Source organism: Zalophus californianus, chromosome 1 (assembly GCF_009762305.2).
Source record: "Zalophus californianus isolate mZalCal1 chromosome 1, mZalCal1.pri.v2, whole genome shotgun sequence".
NCBI lineage: Eukaryota > Metazoa > Chordata > Mammalia > Carnivora > Otariidae > Zalophus > Zalophus californianus.
Window position 1 is genome coordinate 191,501,859 of NC_045595.1, and position 24,710 is coordinate 191,526,568.

Below are 24,710 nucleotides of genomic sequence, written 5' to 3' on the forward strand. Positions count from 1 at the left end.
TCAACCTGAAACAAACTGAAGCTCAAAACGAAATGTAGAGGGCAAATGTTGTGAAAAACTGAGTTTAAGTAGGAGTGATTATCTTTCCCACGAAGTTTCTTATTTGTAATCCTTCAATTCTCAGCAAATGCAAATTACTTATTTACCATATACTAGCCACAACCTTGCCTCAGAAAATAAAGATACACCAAAAATAATCTTTATCCTTGAGTTCATGTGATATGCACTCTAGTGTGCATTTGTGTGGGCGGAATACAGATACAATATTAACAATATGATATGAAAAATCATATGATCATTAAGCAGTATGTACTGTGTGGGAACCCAAAGAACCGTAAGTGGCTGACAGTGGGTATGCACCTGCCTAACACCATTAACTTCATGAGGGAAGAGGTATTTTGTTTGTTTTCTTCACTTTCCTACACCAAGTCCCCCCGAATGACCCAGCATTCAATAAATACCAGTTGAATTAATGAATGAATCACCTCTAAGTTTTTGACCAAAAATCACATTCTCAGTAAACTCAACTTGCTTATTAGATGGCTTTTAAACTCAACCTCCTTATTAGATAGCTTTTAAAGAAAGCAAACAGAACTAAGACCACTTATATAATGGTCAGCAATACCTTTCAAACTCTTGCTCTTCTTAATAAAAACATATGTAAAGAAAACACTTGAAAAATGAAAAAAAGAGGTACTTTTAATGTAAACTAATTTTAAACCCAATAAACTCCTTATTTAATGGGATTTTTACCCAAGGATTGCCCAGTTTTCATAAGGCTTTTTTTTTTTTTTTTTTTTTTTGGCCTCAGCTCTTTCATTTACAACAAACTTCTGAAGAAAATCCTGACAGAATATTATCCAGCTGTATTTTTGCTTTGATAAGCATAGTTGGAGTTGTATGTTCAAAAAGTTTGAAGTGGAATGGAATAAATAAATAGCTGATCAGAAAATTCACATGACCAGTAGCTTCAACTTCTGAGCGGGGGGGAAGCGAGAGGAGGAGGCCAGATTGCCTTTCTCCCACATTTTCCGTTAGTTGTTCAGCAGGTGGACTGTGAGCCACACCCACACCTTGGCATCCATAGAGGGAAATAGACTATATGTATTCTGTCTTTGAGAAAGGGAAGACAAGCATACCTGAAACTAACAATTTCAATTTCAACTGAACATGAATCTTAAGGACTTCCAATTTTCCCCTTAAGATATCCCTATACATATATCAAAATACTTCCAACTTCCCAAAGGTTTCTACAGGAAAGGCTAGAAGGAAGAGGTTGAAAAATTCCTCCACCTCCCAGGTGCCTGATTGTCCAAGCAACTCAGGGGCATCCTGAGTTTGCTTTTACACATGCTCCTTGTGCTACAGACACCAACATAGAAAAACACAAAGAGAAACACACTGAAGAGAGTTCTGGATACTAAAATAAATCAATAAGCAAATTAAGTCATTCATTAAATACTAGGAAAGAAGCTATTATAAAAGATTCACCAGAATGTTGAGGGTGACTATCAAAACTATGAATTAAATAGACATGAACAGAGCCATATATAAGAGAAGACAGATGGTTGGTTTGTTAGGAAATGGTTAATTTCGTTAGGTTTTATAAAGAATTTGGCTCTTTGTAAAACTTATGCATTTATTTGGGGTTTTGCTTGTTTGATTACTTGTTTTAATTATTAGCATTATCTATGTACTACTTTCTTTGTACAACCAGGTGAAAAAAAAAATCCCACTTCTTAGAGAAAACTATGGATCCTGGATTATTATATTGTTACATGTGAATTGAAGCATTTTCTACATGCACACAATTAAAAATAGCCAGCATATTTTTTTCCAATTTGTTGTTTCATTATAATGGCCATACACATGCATTATACAAAAAAATGGGAAAAAGGAAACCTCTCAGATCTCATTTCCCAAAGGAAAAAAGATTAATGTTTTTAAATTTACATACATCTTATATGTAATACATATGTATACCAACTTTCATATGATTATACTATATTTTGACTTTTTTTAAAGACTTTATTTATTTATTTGACAGAGGAGAGACAGCGAGAGAGGGAACACAAGCAGGGGGAGCGGGAGAGGGAGAAGCGGGTTTCCCGCCAAGCAGGAAGCCCGATGCGGGGCTCGATCCCAGGACCCCGGGACCACAACCTGAGCCGAAGGCAGACGCCTAACCAAGTGAGCCACCCAAGCACCCCTATTTTGACTTTTCTTATCCTTAATATTATATTATGAACATTTTCTAAGTCATTAATATTCTTTGAAAATCTGATGTTTCAAAAAAAAAAAACTGATGTTTCATGCCCACATTATAACTTACCCAATGAATGTACCATAATTTTTAAAATAATATTTTACCTCCTAACTCCTAATTGATCAACTTTATATTTAACAATGTGATAGAGACCACAATTTAATACTGATTATACAATTTATATAGGTATTCCCTGGTTTTCAAACGTTTACATTACACACTTTACTTTTACAAAACACCTACATTAGTACCACACTTTATTGTGCTTTCCTCTATTGTGCATTACAGATACTGCATTTTTTATAATTGAAGGTTTGAGGCAACATGGCATTGAGCAAGTCTATCAGTACCATTTTTTCCAATAACAATTATTCACTTCAACCTCTGTCACATTTTGGTAGTTCTTGTAATATTTCAAGCTTTTTCATCATTATATCTGTTATGGTGATCTGTGATAAGTGATTTTTGAAGTTACTATTCTAATTATTTCTGGGCATCAGGAATTGCACCCATAAGAGACAGGGAACTTAATCAATAAATGATATGTGTTCTGACTGCTCCATTGATGGGCTGTTCTCCTGTCTCTCTCTCTCTTCAGGCCTCTCTATTCCCTGGGACACACAATATTGAAATTAGGTCAATTAATAACCCTACAATGGCCTATAATGATTCAAGTGAAAAAAAGAGTTGCATATCTCTCAGGCTAGAAATGATTAAGCTTGCTGAGGAAGGCATGTCGAAAGTGGAGATAGGCCAAAAGCTAGGTCTCTTGCACCAAACAGCCAAGGAATGAATGCCAAAAAAAAAAAAAAAGGAATAAAAAAGTTTTTGAAGAAAATCAGAATGCTACTCCAGTGAATACATGAATGATAAGAAAGACAGACAGTCTTATTGCTGATATACAAAGTTTTACTGGCTTGCATAGAAGATCAATCCAGCATAACATTCCCTTAATATGAAGCCTAATCCGGAGCAAAGCCTTAACTCTCTTCAGGTCCATGAAGACTGAGAGGGAAGGAGGCTGCAGAATGAAAGTTGGAAGCTAGCAGAGGTTGGTTCGTGAGTTTTTTTTTTTCTTTTCTGGTGGGGGGGATTTATTTATTTGAGAGAGAGAGAGAGAGAGATTGGAGGAAGGAGCAGAGGGAGAGGGAGAAAGAGAATCTCAAGCAGACTCCCTACTGAGCACTTGATCTCACAACCCTGAGAGCACGACCTGAGCCAAAATCAAGAGTTGGATGCTTAACTGACTGAGTGACCCAGGTGCCCCTGGTTCATGAGGTTTAAGCAAAGAAGCCATCTCCATAATATAAAAGCGCCAGGTGAAGCAGCAAATGCTGATGTAGAAGCTAGATGCTAGATGCAGAACATCTAGCTAAGATAATTAATGAAGGTGGCTACACAACAGATTTTCAATGTAGATAAAACAGCCTTCTTGTTGGAAAAGATTCCATCTAGGATTTTCATAGCAAGAGAGAAGTCAATGCCTGCCTTCAAAGCTTCAACAGATAAGCTAACTCTCTTGTTAGAGGCTAATGCAGTTGGTGACTTTAAGTTGAAAACAATGCTCAAGCTTTCTTGCCGCTTGTGGTGCCGGCCACGTGCTCCCTTGCGCCCCCTGTAGCCATGCCTCACAAAATAGAGAAAATCAAGGACTTTTTGCTCACGGCCAGGCGAAAGGACACCAAATCCATCAAGATCAAGAAAAATAAGGATAATGTGAAGTTAAAGTTCTGTGTAGGGGCGCCTGGGTGGCTCAGTCATTAAGCGCCTGCCTTTGGCTCAGGTCATGATCCCAGAATCCGGGGATGGAGCCCCACATTGGGCTCCCTACTTGGCGGGAAGCCTGCTTCTCCCTCTTCCACTCCCCCTACTTGTGTTCCCTCTCTTGCTGTGTCTCTCTCTCTCTCTCTGCCAAATAAATAAATAATAAATAAGTAAATAAATAAAAAATAAAGTTCGGTGCAGCAGATACCTTTACACCTTGGTCATCACGGACAAGGAGAAGGCAGAGAGACTGAAGCAGTCCCTGGCCCTAGGTTTGGCAGTTAAGGAGCTGAAGTGAACCTGCCCCACTGATTTGAACCATATTAAAGTTTTAAAAATTCTTAAAAAGAAAAAGAAAAAGAAAACAATGCTCACTTACCATTCAAAAAAGAATCTTAGGACCCTTTAGATTATTTTAAATCTACTCTGCCTGTGCTCTACAAATGGAACAACAAAAACTGGATGACAACACATCTGTTTACAGCATGTTTTACAGACTATTTTAACCACACCACTGAGACATACTTCTCAGAAGGAAAGATTCCTTTCAAAATATTACTGTTCTTTAATAATGGACCCGGCCACCCAAGAGCTCTGATGGAAATATATAAGAAGTTTAATGTTGTTTTCATGGCTGCTAACATAATATCCATTCTGTAGCCCATGGATCAAGAAGTGATTTTGATCTTCAAGTCTTATTATTTAAGAAATATCAGGGTGCCTGGGTGGCACAGTTGTTTGGATGTCTGACTCTTGGGTTTGGCTCAGGTAGTGATCTCTGGGTCATAGAATCAAGCCCCACATCAAGCTCCACACTCAGCTCAGAGTCTGCTTGAGGTTCTCAAGCAGATGCTAAGTGAATGAATTGCTGCAATCTCATAAGAAAACTAGAACAGATAAAGAGTTGCTTCTTATGGATGAGCAAAGAAAGTGTTCTCTTGAGATGGAAACTACTCCCAGTGAAGATGCTATGAAGATTGTTTAAATGACAACAAAAGATTTAGAATATTATATAAACTTAGTTGATAAAGCAGCTGCAGGGTTTGAGAATATTGAGTCCAATTAAAAAAAAAAAAGTTCTACTGTGGTTAAAATGCTATCAAACAGCGTGACATGCTATAGAGAAACCATTCAGGAATGGAAGAGTTAATAATGTAGCAAACTTAATTGTTATCTTATTTTAAGAAATTGCCACAGCCACCTCAAACTTTAGGTACCACCACCCTGATCAGTCAGCAGCCATAAACATCAAGGCAAGACCAGCTCTACCAACAAAAAGATTAAGATTCACTGAAAGCTTGGATAATGGTTAGCATGTTTTAGCAATAAAGTGTTTTTTAATTAAGGTATGCACATTGTTTTCTTAGACATAATGCTACTGCACATGTACTAGACTACAATATAGCATAAACACAACTTTTATATGCACTAGGAAACCAAAAACTTCCTTGGACTTGCTTTATTGCCATAGCCGTTTTATTGCAGTGGTCTGGAACTGAACCCCCACATCTCTGAGTTATGCCTATACCGGTTTGCAGTAGCTGAAAGAAATCCAAAGAGGATTTTCACTTTTAAGAAAAATGGCAAAAGGCAAAAATAGCATTCAGCATTTGTTTTGCAGCTAGTTGTTTGAGGCAGCGCATACCCTGAACAGTGAAAGAGGACCCACCAAGCTCCTTACCCAGGAACTCTACTCGGCATTTCAGCATCAAGCTGCCAAATCTTTCAACTGCATCTTTGAGCATCTGTGCTTTTTATCTCAGTTTATTTTGTGCATCCATTAGCAAGATGTGTCCTAAGGTATCAGAAAAACCTTAAAAGAGATTCTCTTGGGGGGGGGTGGGGCTGGATCCAGAAATTTTCAAATTTTTTTCCATATAAATTAACCATAACTGCTTCTTTGCTTTATGTTATTTTGGCTTACAAAAAGTTTCATAAGAATGCTGTACTTTCAGATAGTGGGGAAAATCTGTATTATATTCTGTGTGCAAAAAAAAAGGGACAAAATGATAATAATTAGAATCAGGGCATAAATACACTTCTTTTTTACACTCAAGATATTGGACAAAGCCAAAAATTATACTCCCAACCACAGTGAAAATCCTAAAAGCAAAAAGAATGGAGTCATTTAAGAAATGGTAAGCACATTGTTGATTTTAAAAAGCTGAAAACAAGGCTGCAGGAGTCAGAAATATAAAAGAAACCCATGTGAGACAATAAGAATTAAACTTGTTTACTCCAAGGAGATAACTGCCTTAGATTTACTAACTGTCTTGGTGCTTGTGATATTTAATTCCCACAGGACATGATATAAATCCATAGATACTCTGTATAGAGAAGCTGGAATTGGACTCCCGGCGTGATGCCAGGGACTGGGTTAAGGGCTGCATTTTGGAACACAACAAGCTCAATGATTCCTTTTCCTCTCCATTCAGGTATGATTAAAACAGCAAAGTAACAAGATGAATTCAAGTTCCCAAATGGCCTTATGAAGCAAAGCTTCTCCACCAGCTTGGACTGCCCAGACTGTGATGTGATAGTGTAATGAATTATTATCTTATCCAGCCACACTATTTTTAGATTCCTTGTTGGGATAGCCTAGTTTTTATCCTAATACATTTAACATTTAAATGATCATTCTTAACATGAGATTACAACAGTCCACATTATTGGCATACAAATTCAGCATTATCATGTAGAAAAGTTTGGTAATATTTTGTTTAGTTCTTAACAAGCTTCTTATTAAAGCTTATTAAGCTTCTTGTTTTGCTCACATTCTTACTAATTGTTAAGTAGCACGTATCTATTTACATAAAGACAAATGAAAAATTGTATTTTAAGTACCTTTCATGGATTTTGCCTGATTCTTTAGTTTTCTTAATTATTTGTGAGAACGTTAGTTTTTATAACCACCATGAATGCGTTTAATATAACCTAGACATGAAGGGCTACTTGTGGGGGCAGAAACCTCCAGATGAACTTACCAAGAGTCTATATATAGTCAACACATGCAAAAAATATTCAATCCAAAAAATGTTTTGAGTGAAATATAGTTAAGAGATGATTTATTTATTTATTATTTATTTATGGATTTATTTATTTATGACTTATTTATTTATTTTTGAGAGAGAGAGCAGGGGGAGGGACAAATGGAGAGGGAGAGAATCTCAAGCAGATTCCCCACTGAGTGCAGACTCTGACATGGGGCTTCATCCCAGGACCCTGAGATCATGACCTGAGACAAAATCAAGAGTCAAATGCTTAACAAACTGAGCCACCCAGGTGTCCTTAGATATTATAAGAGATGATTTAAAGGGAACTGGTGTAAAGGATTTCTGCTATTTATCAGTCAGCAAACCTCACATTTGGACATCTCCACTTCGTTCACAAAGTTCTTTTGGTTCCTGTCTTGTGAAATCTTTTTTCTTTTTCTACAGCCTGCACAATCTCTTTCCTTTTTCACAACAGTCCAACTTTATAGTCCTTAATACTATTAGGCAGCAAAACAAGAAGCCCAACAGTTAGCTTAGACTGTCACATTCTCTTAGAATGCATTTCAACAACCATTATAATCACTCAAGCCTATCACCTCTGGTTCCCAGTGCCTACACTTAAGCACTTAAACCATTTATTGTATGAAAATGTGAACTTTCATCATGTTCTTTTCCATGATAGTCTTAAAATATGTCCACTGATCCTCATCACTTCTTTCTCAAAAAGTGCAACCTAATTCCCCTGCCCTTGATTATGGACTGGACTTAGTGACTCACTTCTATAGAGTGAATATGTCATAAGTAATGGTGTGTGACATCCAAGTATAAGTCATAAAGTCTTCTTTCTGTCTTTTCTCTCTTTCTGGAAAAACTCACTCTAGAGGAAGCCAACTGTCATGTTGTAAAGATTCCAACAGCCTTTTGGAGAGGCCTGCATGGGAAGAAACAGATCGTTTACTTTTGGCAGAGTGAGTGAGCCATCATGGAAGCAAATCCTGTAGCCCTGGCTGAGCTTTCAAATGACTGCAGACCTGGCTGACTTCTTGGCCACAACCCTATGATATACCTTGAGATAGCGAACCCAACTAAGCTGTTCCTGAATTCCTAACCCTTAGTAATTGTTAAATTGTTTGCTGTTTAAACCTATAGGTAATAAGGTGACTTGTCACGCTGCAATAAATTACTATTATCTTTAGAGATAATTTTAATATTGATTATTAATATTGGATTAGAGAGATGACAGATACCAAAAGTTTAGATTTATACCAGGAGGTAACCATGATCACTTTTCCTTTTTTGGAATCATTTGGAGGACCATTATTCATTCAAGTTTAGGGAGCTGATTTCCACTCAAAGAAATGTAATTTTGTTTTATACTTACAGCTGTAGTTATTTTTTCTAAGGCAAGTGTGTTTCCTATTCAGTAAAGTGCAGTATGTCTACCTCCATCATCCCTTTGGTGTTCCTACCAAAAGTAAATTTCAACAGAAAATAATTTTATTCAACTAGACTTATCATAATGAGGGTAAAATTTTTTATCTTCAGATAAAGAACCAAAAGAAAGAGAATTCCACTCAACTTTTTAAATGATCTACCTGCAATTTTGCACTACCCCTGATCTCACTTTTTCTTCAGAATCATTGTGTCATTTAGGTTTATGTCATGTTGAGGGTCAAATCTATAAACTCATTTGTTGCCTCAAAGCTCTTGACACTAAAATAGATGGTAATGCCTTTACATTGATTGTTTCTGTCTGATTTATGTCTTTCTTTTATGATATACTTTTCATTTCTACACTTTTTTTGCAGTTTGACATGCTGTGGAGGATATTACAATTATGCTTCATACTGGTGGATAATTTGCAAAAATTGAGTCTGATGATAACAATACAATTCAATAGATAGTTGTTAGAAATTTTAATACTATAAAGATATAGTCTCCTAGTCATCTGTCCAAGGACAAAATTGCATAATTATATTAAATCATTCAAATAATTCTGTAAAAAGTGGCGTGAAAGGACCAACAGGAAAATGTATTGGCAAAAACAGTAAATGCCAACAGGTTAATGTTCACTTTTATAAATCAGTTTTTCAAAACAATACACAGTTAGTTTAGTTGTATAAAACTGAAGTTCTAGCTTACTTTAGTAGGCTAAGCTGGAGATAGTTTGACAGTCCCCAAAACATATCCATAGAAATACAGACTACATATTTCTTGTATGAAATTAATTTCAGAGTGAATCAGGTAATCAGAGCTCAGTGACAACACATGTGTACTTATTATAAAACTAAGAAGTAAATAATTTGAAAAACATCCATTCTCTTTTTGTCAAGTTTTTAAATTCCAGTTAGTTAACATATAGTGTAATATTAGTTTCAGTTATAGAATATAGTGATTTGCCATTTACATACAGTATCTGGTGTGCATCACAAGTGTACTACTTAATCCCAATCACCTATTTCACCCCCCTCCCCCATCTCCTTTCTGGTAACCATCAGTTCTCTATAGTTTAGAGTGCTTCTTCGTTTGTCTCGCTTTCTCTTTTTATTCCCTTTGCTCATTTGTTTTGTTTCTTAAATTCCACATATGAGTGAAATCATATGGTGTTTGTCTTTCTCTGATTGACTTATTTCTCCTAGCATAATACTCTTTAACTCTATACATGTCATTGTAAATGGCAAGATTTCATTCTTTTTGTGGCTTAGTTATATTCCAGTATATATATATCCCACCCCTTCTTTATCCATTCACGTCTGTGGACACTTGGGCTATTTCCATGATTTGGCTATTATAGATAATGCTGCTATAAACATAAGGGTGCATGTATCTTTTTGAATTAGTATTTTTGTATTCTGGGGGTAAATACCTGTTAGTGCAATTGTTGGATAATAGGCAAGGGTGGTTCAAGATTTGCCAATCAATCAATGTGATATATCACATTCATAAGAGAAAGGATAAGAACCATATGATCATTTCAATAGATTCAGAGAAAACGTTTGACAAAGTACAACATCCATTCATGATAAAAATTCTCAACAAAGTAGGGACAGAAGAAACATACCTCGACATCATAAAGGCCACTTATGAAAAACCCAAAATTAGTATCATCCTCAATGGGGAAAAACTGAGAGGTTTTCCTCTACAGTTAGGAACAATACAGGGATGTCCCCTCTCACCACTGTTATTTAACATAGTACTGGAAGTCCTAGCCACAGCAATCAGACAACAACAACAAAAATAAAATAAAAGGCATCCAAATCCAAAAGGAAGAAGTAAATCTTCCCCTATTTGCAGATGACATGATACTCTATGTAGAACACCCAAAATCTCTACCAAAAAACTGCTAGAACTGATAAATGAATTCAGTAAAGTCACAAGATACAAAATCAACATACAGAAATCTGTTGCATTTCTATACACCAATACTGAAGCAGCAGAGAGAGAAATTATGCAATCAATACCACTTACAATTGCACCAAAAACCATAAGATACCTAGGGATAAACATAACCAAAGAGGTAAAAGATCTGAACTCTGAAAACTATAAAACACTTATGAAAGAAATTGGAGATGACACAAAGAAACAGAAAAACATCCCATGTTTCTGAGCTGGAAGAACAAATCTTGTTAAAATGTCTATAGTACCCAGGGACTCTATACATTTAATGCAATCCTTATCAAAATACCAACAGCATTTTTTCACAGAACTAGAACAAACAATACTAAAACCTGTATGAAACCACAAAAGATCCCAAATAGCCAAAGCAACTGTGAAAAAGAAAAGCAGAATTGGAGGCATCACAATTCCAGATTTCAAGTTATATTACAAAGCTGTAGTAATTCTAACAGTATGGTACTGGCACAAAAACAGACACATAGGTCAATGGAACAGAATAGAAAACCCAGAAATGGGCCCACAACAATATGGTCAATTAATCTTTGACAAAACAAGAAAGAATATCCAATAGGAAAAAGACAGTCTCTTCAACAAATGGTGTTGGGAAAACTGGACAGCAATGGGCAAAAGAATGATACTGACCACGTTCTTATACCATAGACAGAAATAAATTCAAACAAATCTATTCTTAATTGAAAGGTGATCTATGATGTAATACTTTTGTTTCTCATATTTTCAAACAATATTGTTTTCTATTTACTATTACCAATATATTAATGATCCAATCATTGTCAATTATTTTCTACCTAAAATTTTAAACCATGCTCCAATATCTTGTCACCTATATTTTCCCCAAGATTGTACTGAAACAGTTCCTATAATTGTTTATCATTGTAAACATGTGTAACTAGAAGACCACTTCCAAAACTTTTTTCAAAAATAAATCCCCATATTAAAGTATGAAGAAATATGAGACATAATCAAAAGGTCCAACATTCAGAAGGAAAGCACAAGAGATCTAGACAGAAATATTTAAATGAATGAGGAATAAGGATTATTCAAATATAATATTAAAAATCCAGATACTCAAACATTCTGAAAAACACTAAGCAGGAAAATTAAAAGAAAACCACCTTTAAGGGTATTATAAGGAAAGAAAATTATATGCCAATAACTTTCATAAACATATAGACACAAAATCTTAAAATTTTAGCAAATTGAATCCAATAATATATAAAAATTAAAAAAATAATAAATACATAATGCCCAAGAATGCTTAACCTACAGATGGAATTGGTTTTAACATTTGAAAAAACAATTGATTTTATTCATGGCAATAACAGAATAAAATAGAAAAAATAAGATCTTTCCAAAAAATGGAGAAAAAGATTGTGATAAAATTTAATGATGACTTTTTTATGAGAGAAGGTTTCAGCAAACTAGTAATAGAAGAAAATTCCCTCAGACAGACAAAGAATATTTACAAGAAGGCCACAACTAGCATCATGGTAAATGTTAAAATACTGAACACCATCTCTCCAAAAAGAGGTAGAAGATTAACATACAATGTGAATGTGCAAAAATGTACTGTATTTTTATATATTAGCAAGATGGTATGCAAAGACCAAGAGTAAGCTCATTTAAAGCTGCTGGAAATCATTACTAATCAAGAACTACTGTACCCCAACAGAATAGCTAAAATTAAAAGAAAAAATGTAACAAGTTCTAGGATGTGAACATAATGTTATCAGGGGAATGCTACAACAATGTAATGCCATTTCACAGCCTTTAACTAAAACTAAATAATCTGATAACATGGAATGATTTTAATGATATGAGAAAATGAACAAATATAAAATAGTCACTTTGGAAAGAAAGTAGGCAATATGCCATACATTTGAAGGTATTTTCACTCTACAACACTTCTTTTAAGTATAAAGTTGTAGAAAAGATCTTACATGTATCTAGATTTGTAATAAGTAGACTTGGTATAAGGTCTTATGTACTGAGAATTATCTACTAAAAACTACAAGATCTTTTGGTAATACTTTTGACCATTTGTGTTTGCCAGTTATATAACTGTCCATTTTTTTCATTGAAATATTTGTCTTTTCATAATATTTTACAGGAGTTCTTTATTAATGTTGTTTGACATATGCTTTGCAAATATCACCTTCCAGTCTGGAACTTATCTTTAATATTCTTTGTGGTGCCTTTAGGTTTGCAGGTATTATTAAAAAAATGTATAGTTAACTTTTTCTCTCTTTTATGCTTTGAACTTTTTGAATCTAATTTGGATATACTTCTTTGTATTTTAATATAAAATAAGTTAATGACACAATTTTATGTTTATTTATTTTCCCAGTGTCAGTAATCAGTTGTTGCAGAATTTGTTGAAAGATCCATTATTTCTCAATAGATTTTTAAAACCACTTCTGTCCTAATCAAAGTTTTCATACAGACAATAGAACTTCATTCTAAAGATTATTTCCATGAATTATTAAGCCAGTTACTAGTCTAGAGAATATTATCTATTAACTGTCCTAAAAACCTCAGTAGCATTCATATGCAATCAAGTCTATTAGAAAGAAATTAAAGGGTGCCTGGGTGGCTCAGTTGATTAAGTGTCCTACTCGATCTCAGCTCCAGTGTTGATCTCAGGGTCATGAGTTCAGGCCTTACATTGGGCTCATGCTGGATGTGGAGTCTACTTAAAAAAAAAAGAAAAAGAAAGAAAGAAAGAAAGAAAGGAAAGAAAGAAAGAAAGAAGAAAGAAAGAAAGAAAGAAAGAAAGAAAGAAAGAAAGAAAGAAAGAAAGAAAGAAAGAAAGAAAGAAAGAAAGAAAGAAAGAAAGAAAGAAAGAAAGAAAGAAAGAAAGAAAGAAAGAAAGAAAGAAGGAAAGAAAGAAAGAAAGAAAGAAAGAAAGAAAGAAAGAAAGAAAGAAAGAAAGAAAAAGAAAGAAAAAGAAAGAAAGAAAGAAAGAAAGAAAGAAAGAAAGAAAGAAAGAAAAGAAAGAAAGAAAGAAAGAAAGGAAAGAAAGAAAGAAAGAAAGAAAGAAAGAAAGAAAGAAAGAAAAAGAAAGAAAGAAAGAAAGGAAAGAAAGAAAGAAAGAAAGAAAGAAAGAAAGAAAGAAAGAAAGAAAAGAAAGAAAGAAAGAAAGAAAGAAAGAAAAAGAAAGAAAAAGAAAGAAAAAGAAAGAAAGAAAGAAAGAAAGAAAGAAAGAAAGAAAGAAAGAAAGAAAGAAAGAAAGAAAGAAAGAAAGAAAGAAAGAAAGAAAGAAAGAAAAGAAAGAAAGAAAGAAAGAAAGAAAGAAAGAAAGAAAGAAAGAAAGAAAGAAAGAAAGAAAGAAAGAAAGAAAAGAAAAGAAAGAAAGAAAGAAAGAAAGAAAGAAAGAAAGAAAGAAAGAAAGAAAGAAGAAAGAAAGAAAGAAAGAAAAAGAAAGAAAGAAAGAAAGAAAGAAAGAAAGAAAGAAAGAAAGAAAGAAAGAAAGAAAGAAAGAAAGAAAGAAAAAGAAAGAAAAAGAAAGAAAGAAAGAAAGAAAGAAAGAAAGAAAGAAAGAAAGAAAGAAAGAAAGAAAGAAAAATTAATAAAACCTAATCAACTGAACATTCATTAAGTCTCCAATCATCCTGGATATATATATTTTTTTCAAGATAATGTTTATGGGGCACCTGCATGGCACAGTTGATTAAGAGTCTGACTCTCCCATTCGGCTCAGGTTGTGATCTCAGGGTCATGAGATGGAGCCCTGCCTTGGGTTTTGTGCCCAGTGTGGAGTCTACTTAAGACTCTCTCTCTCTCCCTCTGCACCTACCCACCTTCTAAAAATAAATAAATAAATCTTAAAAAAGAAAAGATAATGTTTATGACTAGTTTGTACTTTCTTCTGTTAAACTTGGAAACCTTCACCTAAAAAGCTAGATACTAAATTTGGCATATTTTCATCATTAAATTTTAATAAATTGGATATTTGAATGCTTCAATTTAAGTATTTATAACATTTAAATATATTTTTATTTTTTATTTTTTTAATTGTAGAAAAGAATATCAGTTATAATATCTTATTCTTAATATGTGCTACTGTGTATTTGATATTTATAGGATTTATAAGAAAACCTCAAAGTCATCTAACTTTGACTTTGGAATGATATTGAAAAATAAAAATATTTAAAACATCATAGATATAGTTACAGTAATGTACACGTGTAATTATGTAACTGCTATAATATATTGAATATTAGCAATTTTTGACTATAATTTTTCTCTCTGCATTGAAACTTATATCTAATATATAGTCTTTGCTTTGTATTTTCTATCACATTTCTATGTCTGTTTTACAACATAATGCCTACTTGTCAACCCCAGATCTATTAGATTGATAGGATTATTTTTCCTAGACTTTTTTAAGATGGTGAATTAAGTTAACTACTAATATTAAATAATGATTTGGGTTTTTCTGTGATAAACTCTAACAGTAGAATCTTTCATACACTAGTAGATTGGGTTTGTAGTAGTTTAATTAGTTGTTTTTGCATCTGTGTTCACAAGTAAGACTGCCTTAGAGTTAACTTTTCTCAAACAGTTCTTGTCCATTTTTTAAAGATATGCATCTATACCCTTATTATATCCTTATTCATTTATATCTATATATTCTCTATATCTATAATAATATATGGTAAATTCAACGTTAAAACTGTCTGGAATCCTGCTCATTTTTGGCTAGTTTCTTTCTTTTGCTTCAGTTTCTTCAATAGCTGTTAATATATTTCTGTGTAACTTTTCTGTTATTTTTTTTTCTCTCAAAAGTTGTCAATTTCATTTTGTCTGCAGTTGGCAAACTTTTTCTGTAAAGGGACAGATAGGAATATTTTTGATTTTGTAGATTTCATGGTCTTTGTAACAATTACTCAACTCTGCCCTTGTAGCCCCAAAGCAGCAAGAAACAACATGTAAAAATGGCTGTGTTTTAATACAATGTGTTAAGAAAACCAAATGGAAGGTCAGATTTGATGCATGGGTCATTATATGACAGTCTGTTCTAGATTTTCAAGTTTACTGTTACCGCTTCCTTATCTTTGTGTCTTTTGCTTTGACATAATCTTGTATGTGGATGTGTTCTATAATTTTTGTGGCCGAGTTTGAAAGAGGTTTGTATATTTTTATTCATCTTTTAAAACATTAGCATTTGGCTTAATAATATTCATTTTAATATATTCAATGTTATGATTTTTTTGGATTTTTTAAATTTAGATTTAGTTATTAAGACTTTAAGATATTAAAACTCTAATAAGCACATTTAAGGTTAGATATTATTTTACTTCTTGAGATATTAAATTTCTCAAATTTTGATATGGAAGATTTTTTTTAAAATTTGTTATCACTCAATAATACTTAAAATAGAAAAACTTGTCTCTCTCTTCCCATAAGGACAAAAAGGGGAGATTGGTTTCTCTATTTATGTTAGTGTGATTTTTTTTTTCTCCTTTAACTTTTGCATAATTTGACATTTCAGTGAGGCTTCCTTAATCCTAGGCATGTCACTGTGAGCTGTGTTAAAGCTCTGTAGTTTGGCTTTATGCTTATTTAAAAAGGTGATTGAAATGTACTGTCGTCTAGGGTCAGGTCTTCTCTAATTAGGCAGGAACATCTGGTCTCCCTCAAGGGTCTATGTTAAATGGTTTATTATTAATTTTGTATGTTAATGATTTGGAACCCTCTAACTTTATGAAGCCAGCAGGGCTCTTATTTTTGCCAGTGACCCACATTACATGAAAAAGTCGCTATAAATTAAACTTTTTTGGTAATACAATATTGATGTAATACAAATCCAGCTTGACATTGGTTAGCACAGTTTTAAAAATTAATTCAATGATTACTGTTTAAGTCGGAAGAGAATATTTATAATAGGCAATCAAATCAATGAATTATACAATTTCAATCACCAGGGCCAGGATAGTTATTTCATAAAGAGAAATATTAAATTTTATTTAAGAAATAAGTTAGAAAGAAAATACATGTTCTACAGCAATAAACCAGTAGATTTGGAATTTTGCCCCCAATATTTAACATTGGCCATATAACCATATTGATGAGTTTTTCAAAGCCAATGTTTTAAGAATGACTACTAATGGTTCAAAATACACTTTAATCTTTAAAAAAACTATGGCAAGAAAATTGCCAGGCTGAAAAATAAATTGCAGTTTGGAATATTCCTAAATAAACACTGCTTTAAGATCATTTTTTATTTGTGAACAAAATTTGCTTAGAAACTTTCAAGATCACCTTGAGAATATGACATAGGAGTCCATTATTTGTGTAAATATATGTATAGAGAACTGCCTTGTGTTATTAGAACCATGATTATGTTTACTAATCATTATCTCTTTAACACAGCCTCATACGAATCATTCACATACTCAAAATATTAATTTACTTGAATTTGCTTTTCTGAACATTCTTACCAATTGTTCTAATTAGGTAGAATTTATTACATGCTGAATCTTCAAGTCTCCTTAAGATCAAGACCATAGATATTTCACATCTGTTAAGCCGCGTCTGGCAAAGCTTCAACTTTTCAGGTCATCCTTCCTTTCTCCTTTGACTCTTCCCTAATTTGTATACAGCAAATAAATTTTCATGATTCACTGTAATTCAGTGGCAGTTGAGGGCAAATTAAGTATCTTTTATCTAGCATTCTTTTGTATTATGAAACTTGAGGTATAGTTGTTTTTGTTGTTGAAATTTTTCTTTATATAATTTCTCACACTATTTAGCATCTCTGATCTTATAGTAGATGTAGGCAATACAGAGTACAGAATGAAAGAAAAGCAATCATGTGTATTCTTCTTATATAAACATGTCATACATTAGAGATGCTGCCAGCCTTACTCATTTTCAACCTTAAATCAAACACAGAAACTGGCATATGTCTTGAATACTGCATTGTCAAAATCTTAGTAGATATTCTAATGCATTAACTATATATAGGTGATGAGAGAACTGAAGGCAAGTTGAGGACAGAGCACAAATTGACACCCGGAACGGCCCCTCCAACCCCCCCCAACTCCCCCCACCTCACCCCTGCCTTCAGGCACTCCTGCCTGCTCTAAAGGAAGGAAGGAAAGGGAAAAACAAGTGTTTAAACTGATAGAGATCACAGTCCTGCAGTACCTGTGTCTCCATAAGTTTACAGATGTCTTAGTGATTTACAAGGAAAAAGCATTCTTATCAATAGCCTAAATTTCAGAAACCCATAGACTCAATTTCCTGGAGCCTTAACATCACCGTCCCCTCCATAGTGATGTGGGAAACAAAGGTTGAAGGAAATGTAAACTTAATTAAATTTCCTTATGACCTGCAGCCCATTGACAAATACTTGAGGCAAGCAGAGTATAACATTCCTCCTGGAAACTCCCAACTGTCTTAATGTTAATGCCTTGCTAGAGGGCAAACAACCTTAGCTTGACAATAGCAAGGCCTCCAGTATCCTGAATCTTCTTTAGCATATGAAAGTCCTTTTGGACACCTCCCTTTGTCCTTACCTTCCCCAACTCTCAAGTATATAATCAGCCATTCCTCACAACTCCACGGCAGCGGCTCTTTCTTCATTTTCTCCCCATGGGTCCTGACCCCATGCTTTAATAAAATCACCTTTTGGCACCAAAGACATCTCAAGGATTCTTTCTTGGCAGTGGGCTTTGGCCCCCAACAACTTACTCCCAAAACTACATCATAGGTATCCATCTGGTTTATAATTTTTTTCAACACCTAACCATATCATTCAAATTATTTTTTTCTAAAAATAAGTATGACAAATTCATAATAACTTAACACCAACATTACATATAGCTAAATTTTCAGATCTATGCTCCCAAAGATTTGGGGAAAAAAATCAGAATTTTCACCCTTCTTCTATCTCTCTTTGGCTAAAATAAGTTAGGTATATAATATATGTGAGTTAAACATAATTTTATAGCAAGTTAAAAATAATTAAAATTAGGTTCGGGTGGACTTTCATGTGAACTTCTACTTTTAGAAGCATATGTAAGGAATATATTTGCTGCCGGAAGGTTTCCTGAAAAAGGCTGAGGCAAAAATCTATAGCTTAGAGTTTTCCTGGGGAAGGTAGTGCCATTGAAGTTAGAGTGAAGAAAGAGAAAAGAGGAAGCAAAGGCAAGAGAGCAAATACCAAAAGGCAAATACCAGGTGTGTGGCCCAGCTAGTCTTGGATCTCAAAAACACAGCCGATCACTCCATCTTGGGAACTTCTACTGATAATCCAAGTGAAGCTATCATATCCTGGAATCTTTCTAGGGGTGTTGGCTGGGGGATGGCAACAAATTATAAGACATTTACTTACTGATCTTCTCTTTATCCCCCCTCCCTGGTCAAGGACAATTGCATAATCCTTATCACTCCTGCAATTTTGACTTGAATTGGACAGGACCTGCCAGGCCAGCTTGGGAGGAAGTTAGAAACTTTGCCAATTCATCTGGCAAGGGTGCAAACACAGTGGTCTCTCCTTGTCAGTCATCATTATACGGGTATATTTATTATCTACTTCTGAGTTGCAAATTATTTTAAATGTATAGGCTTGAAACAACAAATAGTTATTATCTCAGCTTCTGGGGTCAGGCATCTGGAGATAACTCACTGAGAACTTCTGGTCAGGTCACTCACCCGCTTATAGTCTATCTGTTGGCAGGGGCTACATTTATCTAAACTGCAGGAGGATCTGTTGCCAACCTCACTAACATGGCCATTGGCAGGTTATAGTTCCTTGCTGGCTTTTGGCCAGAAATACAAGTTTCTGGTCACTTGAGATTCTCCATGGAACAACTAACAACATGACAGATCGCTTACTGCAGAGACACTCCAGCAAAGTCAGAGCCTCTCTTCAACCTAATCTTAGAATTGACTTCCCATCATTTTTGCCATGTTCTGTTCATTAGAAGTGAGTCCCTAGGACATGTCCACACTCAGGGGGTGGGGGAATATGCACAGGAACCTGATACCAGGTTGTGGGAATCATTGTGGCTGTTGTAGAGGTTATTTTATTATGTATTACTATCAATATTAATAATTATTTGTAAGCCATACTTAAAGCAACATTTGAACCTAATAATTTATCTACCTTCATTAAATTCATGAATTGTTTCTCTTTCTACGTTTTCTTCCCTGTGGCTTCAGCAACAAGAGATTCTAATAATGAGGGAGAAATAGATTAAGGTCACATTGTGGTGATCCTTAAATTCCTATTAGGAGCCTGTGCACTAATTGTAAAGAATAGAAATGCAGTGACAATTTTGCAATGGGAGAAAATATGAATTATTTTGCATATATCTGGAGGTGATGGCTTGGCATCAGATATGTCGAAAGATCTAATGTTTCATTTGGTAGCTAGTGAAAATGGCAGTTGTGGCAAAACTTTTCCTCAAGCATGTTGTTTTAAAATATTCAAATTTGGGGGTGCCTGGGTGGCTCACATGGTTAATCATCTGCCTTCGGCTCAGGTTATGATCCCAGGGTCCTGGGATCAAGCCCCTCATTGGGCTCCCTGCTCAGCAGGGAGTCTGCTTCTCCCCCTCCCTCTGCTTCTCCCCCTGCTCATGCTCTCTCTCTCTCTTTGTATCTCTGTGTCTCAAATGAATTAAAAAAATCTTTAAAATATTCAAATTTGGGGTTTCTAAATTTTTATTTTTTAAGTGGATTTGCATCTGATTAACACATCCTTTTCAATATGAAAGACATTGATAATTTGAATATTTCCAGAATGAGAAAAACTAGACTTAACCTATCTCATTCTTTAGAAGTTTCCTCAAAGGTGAAACTTGTCAATAATTCTGTTATACTGATTGATTACTTTGTCGTTGAGTACCTTAAATATAGAGAAGATTACATAATAATGTGTTACTGTGTTGGTTGCATGTCGAATTTTATTTGGGTTAAAAGAAAACAATGTCTGTTTCCTCAAATTTCAAGATGTCTTTCTTTTTTCCTGGTTTAGTAAGTTATTTGTGCTTGATCAGTCATTAAAATTTCTATAGGTGGTTGATTTTTGTTTTAAAGATTTTATTTATTTATTTGACAGACAGAGACACAGCAAAAGAGACAACACAAGCAGGGGGAGTGGGAGAGGGAGAAGCAGGCTTCCCGCTGAGCAGGGAGCCCAATGCGGGGCTTGATTCCAGGACCCTGGGACCATGACCTGAGCCAAAGGCAGACACTTAACGACTAACCCACTCAGGCACCCCTAGTTTGTTAATTTTTGAAGGAAGACAATAAAAAGTACTTTCTTTCCCACTCAAGTGGTGATCAACTCAGAAATAAATGAAAGTGTGAGGAGATATGTACCAAAATATCGTCTTTGTTACTGAAAATATTGATATGACAGAACATAGCTTATATTTATGGTCTTGTATGTTTTCTAATTTCTCTAAAAGTAGGCCATTGTGATTGTCTAGTCATCAGCAGTGTTGGAAACCATACACTCATACAGTCAAGCTTCCCCATAGCTGAAAGAAATTTAGGATATAGACTTTGTGTAGCTGGGACAGACTCCAACCAGAAAAGTACGGAGCAGAAATATGCAAGCCCAGTTTCTCCTTTAGCCCAAATTCAGCAATTAGCTAAATTACTCCTCCAGTGAGTGGGATGGTTGAAAAGTCATCAGGAATGCTACCAACAGCCAATGGCTAGAATAGCACAGGGAGGGAACTATGAGGAAAAATAATACATGCATTTAATGAAGGCAAACAAATGCATTTAAATGTGATTTGCATTAAGTGAGACTCATAAACAATTATGAACATTGATAAGATAAAGACTAAAGTAGCTATTGATTTTGAGGAAACCAGACCACAATCTAAATTAAAAGATCATGAGTGTTTATTAAGGTATACTTTCAGAAAAATCTCACTGAGAGGAACAAATTTATATTGTTATTCTAAAACATTCTGTACATTTTTCATTTGGCCTTTTTGAACAATTGGCATTTATGTATTATTCAAATGGCAGAATTAAAAAAATTTGTACTTACTACTGAAGAAGATATTGCGGGCCACAAATTGGTATTAAATGGTTCATCAAGTTTGGGTAATTAATAACAACTTACTATATAGAAAAAACATCTAAAGAAAAGTTTCAGATTAATTTCCATTAAATCTAACTATGCACATCAGTCGGTGTGTTACTTTGCTGTGAAATATAAGCCCCAACGAACTTGTATTTTCAAAATATTAAATGATTTTAACAATTGTCCTTTTCTTGTAACCACCTGGTGGCACTGTTGATTAAATTTGGAAAAAAATCCAAATTTTGATAAATCCTTTTAAAGAGCATTTTTTGTATTAAAATTGCAAATTATATATGATTCCTGTTACTATTGTGTTATTTGAATATATCAATGCTTGATGGCTGTTGCTGGAAAAATGTATTGAAAATTAACTACAAAAATTTTAAATGTAAAAAAAACCCTATTGAATATTTATGACAGCAAAACTCAAGGACTTCTAAATGGATATGCCTAATATTAGAAAGTGAATTGAAGACATTTATAAAGATTGTGTACTTATGATTTCTACACTTAATGGGAGAAATCATACCAAATAGGATTTATTCATTTAAAAAAATGTTAAGACAAAAGTATGTCCATTTTCCTTGGTAGTCATTTTCGTGATTTGATTTCATGTAATTTGACAATATCATTACTCTCTGAGAGATATCTGCATCTGAAACATAATCTTACATATAATTCATTTATATGTAAGATTTTTTGAAGATTTATTCACAACTTGGTTGTATGCTTACTATGAATTTAAAGGATCAGGATGAACTATAACAGCACTTAATCTTTTATCTCATAAAGTTTGGACTTTTGAAAAAAGGAAGTTATATGCAGAATGCATTTATAACCATCAACAATTTTCTAACTATTCTTTGTAAAAGTATAAAGAGACAGGATATCAGTTTATTGAAACATCTTAGAATTCATTTGAGAAGTAAAGAGAAAAAATTATCTGAAAACTCTGAGGAAAAAAAAGCTTTTATGAATATGGTTCGAAAATAACTGAGTTCTTAGCCAGAGGCCAGATATGATTGTCTTAATTAATAAAAACTAAAACATACTGGTCATTTCTACCACCAGGTTATCACATATCAATAATTTTCTAACTTCAGACCTAAAATTTCAGATTTCACCTATTTGTTCAAAATCTATTTGATAAGATATTCTCTTATATGTATTCTAACAGAATTGATATGGCCTATTCACATGATTATCACAAATTCTAAAAGATTAACATTTAAAATTTAAACTTACATAATCAATGATTTTTGAGAGGATGCAATTCATTAATTTATATGTTATGTGTATTAATATGTTTTACAAATATTAATCATTTCAAGTCATACATTTTTAATAATAGTAAAGAAAATATCTTTGCTAAGATGTTGTATGATGGAAAATGGTATCAAATATTCTGAGAAAAATTATAGCAAAAGAAAATACCTACTAAAGTTTTTACCTACTAAAAAACATAGAATATTTTCATGTATGCAAAATAAGTTTACTATTGTAGGTTTACTGGACACTTTATTCTGTAAGGTTATTCCTTGAATCACAGAACTTTAGATGTTTGTTGACACTCACTGTCATTTGGACACATGTCCTGGCCTCCTAGGGAGATAAATCCACACATTAAGGGAGGTCACCCTTTCATGTTATCTACTTTATAGTAGCTAACTAACTTCAGGAAATCTATTTATAAAATCATGAGTAAATCATAACTATAATAAGATTCAGTCTTAATAAGAGGTAAAGTCTTTCTTTACAGAAAAACCTACAGTTTGGTCAAATGTTGCCTGGTGAACGTATAATAAATGCCAAGAGGGGTGCCTGGGTGGCACAGTCGGTGAAGCAGCCCACTCTTGGTTTCAGCTCAGGGTTGATCTCAGGGTAATGAGATCGAGCCCCATGCTGGGCTCCATGCTCAGCGCTGAGTCTGCTTCACATTCCCTCTCCCTCTGCCCCTCCTCCTCATGCTCTCTCTCAAATAAATAAATCTTAAAAAGAAAAACAAAGATAGTCCAACAATTTGTATGTGTTATTGCTTTTATTTAGGATAATTTGATGCATTAGCCTCACACCATAAACAGCTTTGCAAAGGTTTTACTCTGTTCTGTTAGAGTTTTGTCACATTAAAAAAAGAGCATATGAATGGTCAATAAAAACATCTTCTGACTCTTGTTTTCCTCAAATTGTACACAGATACCTTTTTCTTCAGTGTATGAATATACAATTACTGAAGTCATTCTTGATGCTTATAGATCTAATTTATTTCTTCCTTCTGATTTAACCTATTGCTGATCCGATGTAATATGGTGTGTAACCTCGGGAAATCATGTTTCATATTTTGAGATCCCCTTAAGAGTTATGCCCGTACTTTTGGCTGCACTGTGAACAGTTTGCCATACTTCCATGGTGCACAAAATCCATTTGATAGGGATAAAATATCGAGATATGTCATACTTACCTGAAAACATTTTTCACTAGTGATTTTATTACAATTGAGATTTGTATTTTGTAGAAATTAACTGTGGGAAGTGCTTGCTGATGAAATCAGTAGATTTATAGTCAAAAGATGATAAACTCACTTAAACGACTGCAACATACCTCTGTAATCATTCCTGCGTCTTGTTCCTCCACATTTCAGATAAATGGGAAATAAAGCACAGAATTAGCCATGCTGTCCCCTGCTCCCTAAATTTCAATAGACTATTGAATGAACCATGAACCTCTCTACCTCCTATGTTAGCGTTTTTACTGCTCTGCTGCATATACAATTCTTTCCACAGTTACACAGTTACTCTTCATCTACTTAACTGCACTCAGTTTTAACTAGTACTTTTTCTGTGTGTTTGAACCTACTTTGTCTACTTCCAAGCTTTTCTTTTTCAATTGTTCCATGCTGGAATGCTTTATTTTTTTCTTTTCTTTCTATTGAAATCAATGATTATAGGAGACAACTGGTTTTAAATCCTATGCAATTTTGGAAAGAAATGCTTTTGACTAGATCTGATGATAATATGATGTTTGTAATGGATAAAATACCTCTGCCAACTTTCTTTTTTACAAAGAAGTCTTAGTTTCCTAAATTATCTGTTATTCAAATTTCCTTGACAAATTTTATAAAAGTAAGCAGTAAAAGAATGCAATCTTACTGAGGAAAAAGAAATTGAAATCACATAGTCAGGAGGAATTGAGCCTTCCACTCATATTTCATAGCCATCCA

The 24,710-nt window shown here is 33.9% G+C and overlaps 1 protein-coding gene across 1 annotated transcript; it reads left to right on the forward strand.

The window, feature by feature from the left end:
- The first annotated feature begins 3,889 nt into the window (after nucleotides 1-3,889).
- On the forward strand, nucleotides 3,890-4,328 carry LOC113918482 (60S ribosomal protein L38-like). The gene is made up of 2 exons (XM_027586951.1): nucleotides 3,890-3,990; nucleotides 4,217-4,328. The coding sequence occupies exons 1-2, from the start codon at nucleotides 3,890-3,892 to the stop codon at nucleotides 4,326-4,328; spliced, it is 213 nt and encodes a 70-aa protein (XP_027442752.1).
- Nucleotides 4,329-24,710: the final 20,382 nt, after the last annotated feature.

Coding starts and splice junctions, on each gene's coding strand:
- LOC113918482 (XM_027586951.1), top strand. CDS start 3,890: ATGCCTCACAAAATAGAGAAAATCAAGGACTTTTTGCTCACGGCCAGG. Junction 3,991..4,216: donor AATAAGGATAATGTGAAGTT/AAAGTTCTGTGT, acceptor ATAAATAAAAAA/TAAAGTTCGGTGCAGCAGAT.